General features: G+C 43.8%; 1 protein-coding gene across 1 annotated transcript; it reads left to right on the top strand.

Annotated features, from left to right (window-relative positions):
• Nucleotides 1–4,547: 4,547 nt before the first annotated feature.
• On the top strand, nucleotides 4,548–5,303 carry LOC309547770 (uncharacterized protein; the record flags this gene model as incomplete). The annotated part of the gene is made up of 1 exon (XM_082247757.1): nucleotides 4,548–5,303. The coding sequence occupies one exon, from the start codon at nucleotides 4,548–4,550 to the stop codon at nucleotides 5,301–5,303; it is 756 nt and encodes a 251-aa protein (XP_082103883.1).
• Nucleotides 5,304–6,080: the final 777 nt, after the last annotated feature.

Raw genomic sequence — 6,080 nt, 5'->3', positions numbered from 1 at the left:
TTCTGCTTATCAGGGGAGCCAGATCTGTTAGTTTTGCCTGTCACATGTTTCCAGGTGTGATTTACTGGTGTCCCCACTTTGTCCAATGAGGGAGCTTGTTGGACAGTGGAGGAAACCTAACCAGTAGCACATTAGGGTTTATGGCTGTCTAAGTGGGTGAGCATTGCTGCAATGCATCCTGGGATTGGCAATAAATCCAGAGGGGGCATGTGATAGGGCGTCTTTTGGCAGGAGCAAAGTCCCAGGAGGATGTAGACGGCTGTCTCTCCTCCTGCAGGTGTGAGGAAGGTGGTTCAGGCGGTCGGTCTAGTGAACTGGGTGTGGAGCTGATCTGCAGAAGGATCCAGACTGCTGACCAGTGGATCTGCTGACAGAGTCTTGTGGGAAAAACAGTACTGTGAGTACCAGAGGATTTGCCTAAGGGTCTGCCTAGGAGAGGGGACCACTCCAGAGAAGTCAGGGGATCAAGGAGCCAGCTCACACAGGAAGTGTATCAGTAAAGGGGGTGCCATGTGGTTGACCCTTAAGATTAGGAACAAAGGGGGTGCCAGGAAGGGCTCTGAAGTTGTTCAGCAGTACAGTACAGATTACCTCAGAAAGCTCATTCACTTATACTTCACAGCAAAGGGCAAAGTGAAGCAGCGGCCTAGCCGTGACTAGCGTTACTCAGTGTTACTCAGTATTTTCAAGTTGTCCCAACCAATTGTGCATAGTTGTATTAAGTTGGAGTATCCCACTCATTCCCTTCTCCTATCCAAGTTCCAAATAAAAAAAAAAAAAACAAAGCTACTGGACTGCTTCCTGACTGAGCTAAAACACTTGGGAAAATGTCAAACTGTCATGTCCTTGCTAATGGTAACCCAGGGGAACCCGTAATCAGCAGCTCCCAAGGGAGTAGTGCTACATGTTTTTTTGTAGTATTTACCTAAACTTAATTTTGAACAGACATTTCACATCTTAACTGTTTAATACAGCAGTAGAAATACAGAACAACAAACTATACTATAACTAAAGGCAAAAAGTTAAATTTAAAGCCACTGTCATGTTTTTATTGCTATCTGTGTCCCTGTTAGGGAGATTCACTTTGAATCCCCAATGTCACCAGGAATAAAAGTGAGTGTAAATCCAGAACAGGAATAGTGGGAAAATCTTCCAATAGGGACACTTGTTCCTATGACAACTGTCTAAAAGAGGATATCCCTTGCATCGGAAAGATATTGTCTAGCTTGTTGAGTTTATAGGACAGGAAGGGAAATCTCCCTAATGAGAACCCACATGACAATAAATAAAATAATTAAATTGACAATGGCTTTATTTATCCCTTACTTTATCCAAAATAGAAAAAACAAGTTTTGCTTTTAGTTATACATTAGTTTACAGATTTGTAGATTAGTCACTAGATTGGTATGTCACTAAATATAACAGCAACTAATACAGTATATAATGTATTGCTTTCACTTGCTTAGACATGACTGAGAATTTAATAACATTAGTAAAGGTGCCTAACCGTCTATGGTGACTCATGTGAATGTGTAGCTGTCCTCTCTAAAGTGAAAAAAAATCCACCTTTAATAAATATAAAAATAAAAGAAAAATGGTGCTAACACAACCAAATACCCATAAAAATACAAATATTAATGTCCATAAATTCTGCATAATAATCCCCACATAAAGTGAAGAAATCTTCTATATTTGGCAGATGTTCTTCCAGTAGTGCACCAACTCACACAAAAAATGCACAATCCAGTGACCTCTAATTGAATAAAGGTCAATAAGCACTGTGCACCATAAAGTCTTGGCACCGATAATATAAACAGCCTTGGGGGCTTCCTGAAGACGCAGTTGGCAAAACTAGTTGAGGCTCAAGGTATGCCATCACTTCGGGGTCCATTCTGATGTCACGTCTGGCCCAAACTTCCATTGTTCGGAACACACGCGGGTTCCTAGTCTGAGACACGGCAGTGTGAGTTCCTGGCAAGGCTGTTTATAATAATGCTGAGACTGAGCACTTTTAAAAGTGAGTAGAATACTTTTTATGCTTTTTATCTGGTATAATAAAATACTACACTTAGTTTACATTAATTTGGTGGTCTGATGTTATGGTGTTCCTGGTGCGATTAAAAGATGATTGAATGATATCTCAGAAGATCTACTAAGGAATGGTGTGATCTATTTGGAGGTGCATATGGCTAATCCCACAGCACTTATTGACCTTTATTAATTTAGAGGTCACTGGACTAGCGGTGAATGTACATATTTTGGTGGTGTGAGTTTGTGCACTACTGGAAGAACATCTGCCAAATATAGAAGATTTCTTCACTTGGGGTGGGGATTATTACGCACATTTTATGTACATTAATATTTGTATTTTTATGTACGTTTGGTTGTGTTAGCGCTATTTTTCTCCTCTTTTTATATTTTTGACTGATAATTTATCTGATTAAAAAATGGAAAGTAAAAACCAAAGTGGACCAATACTACCCAGTTTAGAAACAGTTTAGTGTACAACAACATACTATTACCCCAAATATATATCAATACAATTATACAAAAAACAAAGTTTAAATAAAAAAATACCATACATTGGTGATACTGTCTACATTAAAACTGACCTGTACTAAAGCAACCCCCTCTCTACCACTACTGTACACTGGGAACTCTGAATAAAATGAAACCATCTCTGAATGTAATTCCTTGCTTTCTATGTGCAACCTCTTACATTCTACATCACAGGTGTCAAACACAAGGCCTGCGGGCTGAATCTGGCCCGCCAGGCCATTTCATTTGGCCCTAGCTCCCAGGGCTTTTATTTTAGCTGGAACGTGGTGGAACTCCATTCTGCCACTTTCGGCTCTTGCAGATCCCTGCCTACCCTGCATGCACTCACAGCAGGGCACAGCAGTGCCGACCAATGATCTCCCTTCCAAGTGAGAGAGAGACTCGGAGCCACCTACACTGCCAGGAGGTACTAGAGCCGGGGGCACTCTGTACTCCGCACACTGCTGAACTCTGCACACCACGTACTTCTCATCTCTGCACTCTGTACATAGCGAACCCATAAATGCCGCACTCTGTATGTCATACACTCCTCAACCCTGCAGTCTGTACATAGTGCCCCCCTGAACTCTGCAATCTGTATGTAGCACACTTGTGAACACTGCATACTTCTAAGTATCTAAGTAGGTGCATAGTCCTACAGATACAACCGGCCCTTTGAGGACAACCCTAATGCTGATGTGGCCCACAATGAAATTGAGTTTGACACCCCTGATCTACATGATAGAGATTGTTCCCCCACTCACTGAACACTGTGCAAGGGCAACAAAGTGATGAAATTACCAGAATTGTTAGCGGGGCTCCATTTAGGAATTACTTCTATGAGTTTTTACCTTTAGTTTTGTCATTAGAATAAGACACTCGCGTTGGCTGCAGGAATGATTTTGCAAGCCTGGTGGCTGTTGTGTCTCAGCAGTACAGACAGAATGTGAGCAGGTAACCATCTTTATTAATCACACAAACTTCCTGCTCCAACTCTGAATACTATCTCCGAAAGCTATTAAAGCCATCAATTTTTCTTAACATGGCAATATGCAGAGCTTGTGAAAGGAAAAATGTATACTGCGCTCAACACTTAGGCCCCATGCACACGGGGCGTTCAAAAAAACGTACGTCCAAGCTAGTTATAACGCCGGGAAAAACCGGCGTTAAAAACGCGCGTTAAACAGCGTTTCTCAAATTATGTTAATGAGCATTAAGCCGCGTTAAGCCGCGTCAGCGCTAAATAGCGTTTTTTTAAAAAATCAGTCCTCCTCTATTTTCCACACCCAAAATAACCACAATGCAATGTGTGGAAGCCATTTTGGTAGGAGAGAGAGAGAGGAGAGAGCATTTTCAGATCAGTTGAGAGTGTTTCTTGTATTTTCGGAGTATTTTTTGCATTTCTGAGTCATGGATCCTGTTATGCAGAAGGTTGATGAGGCGATCCTGCTCATCATCTTGAGAAGGATGCGTAGAAGGAGACAGTTGGAGGAGGAGAATGAGAGGAGCAGACGGCGAAGGTTCTGGGTGCATCCTGTCATGTTGCAGTGTCTGTCCGTGGGGTACTTTACCACCATGTACACCCAACTCCACATGTATCCGGACAAGTGGTACAACTTCTCACGTATGTCCGTTCCGCTTTTCGATGACCTGCTGGAGAAGCTCAGGCCAAGGCTATCCAGGATGGACACGAACATGCGAAGCAGTGTGTCACCGGAGGAAAGGCTGCTTGTGACACTTCGGTAAGTGAAATCATTTGTGGGTGTTTTGTATAGGGTTAGTACTTGGGTTAAGAGGGTTAGGTGGTGAGGTCCTAGTTAAAACATTTTCAATGTATTTTTGAAAGATAGATGTAATATGTAATCATTTTTTATTTTTATTTTAGGTTTCTTGCTACTGGCCAAAGCTTTGTCTCCTTACACCACTATTTTCTGCTAGGTGTCTCCACGGTGGTCAAAATTGTTAAGGAGACATGTGCGGCAATATGGGAGCAGTTGAAGGAGGTGGTCATGCCGGAGCCGACTGAAGAGATGTGGGAAGCAGTTGTCGACGAATTTTGGGAGAAAACCCAGTTCCCCAACTGTATCGGTGCCCTTGATGGAAAACACATCAGGGTGAAGAAGCCCCCCCATTCCGGCTCTGCATACTTTAACTACAAGAAATATTTTTCTGTGGTACTCCTGGCATTGTCTGATGCCCATCTTCAATTCCTTGCTGTTGATGTAGGAGCATATGGCAGCCAGGGTGATGCCCGCATCTTTCGAGAATCGGCCTTTGGACGTCGGCTACACGAAGGACGACTCAACATACCAACAAGCAGGCCGCTACCGTGTACTGAGGAACCAAGCTTGCCATTGGTCATGGTGGCCGACGAAGCATTTGGACTGGCAGAAAATCTGATGAGGCCATACAGTGGCTATGGACTGAGTCACACCAAACGTATATTCAATTATCGGCTGAGCCGAGCTCGTCGTGTTGTGGAGTGTGCGTTTGGTGTGTGCTCAGCAAAATGGAGGGTTTTGCTGTCATGTATGCAACTGGATGTTGACAATGCCACCAAGGTTGTCCTGGCCTGCTGTGTTTTGCACAATTTCCTAAGGAGAAGCGACAGGAGCAGCGTTGAACCAGAGCCACGTAACCCCATGCACCGCGTGCAGTTTATGGACTTACGAACAACAGCACGAGTCATGACCATCAGAGATAAGTTTGCGGATTTCTTTGTCTCGCCTGATGGGGAAGTGGCATGGCAGGATAATTTTGTCTAAAATCATTCATCTTGTAAACTTTGTGATATCTTCACATACAGCTTTTATTAAACATGTATGTCAGTTCTTTTGATGTCTATCATTCTTCCATTGTTCCAGTTCAATGTTGCATGTGGCAAGTGTGTGCCAGCCCAATGGCCTGTGCATACACTTGCCACATGCAGAAGAAGGAGGGGGGTTTCCTTCTGCATGTGGCAAGTGTGTGCCAGCCCTGGTCTGTGCATACACTTGCCACATGCAGAAGAAGGAGGGGGGTTTCCTTCTGCATGTGGCAAGTGTGTGCCAGCCCAATGGCCTGTGCATACACTTGCCACATGCAGAAGAAGGAGGGGGGTTTCCTTCTGCATGTGGCAAGTGTGTGCCAGCCCAATGGCCTGTGCATACACTTGCCACATGCAGAAGAAGGAGGGGGGTTTCCTTCTGCATGTGGCAAGTGTGTGCCAGCCCAATGGCCTGTGCATACACTTGCCACATGCAGAAGAAGGAGGGGGGTTTCCTTCTGCATGTGGCAAGTGTGTGCCAGCCCAATGGCCTGTGCAGATGTACTTCTATTTCAATATACAACTTTTAAAAAAAATGAGGCAAAATATCATTTCAAAAAAAGGTTTTTATTCAAATAAACACAAAAAAAAGAAAAAAATCACAAATGCTGGTAGGTGTATCCTGACTGATCGTCCTGGCTTGACCGCGGTGACTTCGAACGTGGATAGCTGATGTCAGGATGCGAGTGGGTGGCTTGGACATGTCGTTCCTGCGCAACCTCATGGTGGTAAGGGG

This window comes from Pelophylax lessonae (genome assembly GCF_965119305.1).
Source record: "Pelophylax lessonae genome assembly, chromosome: 2".
Taxonomy (NCBI): Eukaryota; Metazoa; Chordata; class Amphibia; order Anura; family Ranidae; genus Pelophylax; species Pelophylax lessonae.
Note: the sequence above shows the minus strand (reverse complement) of the source record. Positions and strands in the feature narration are given on the sequence as shown.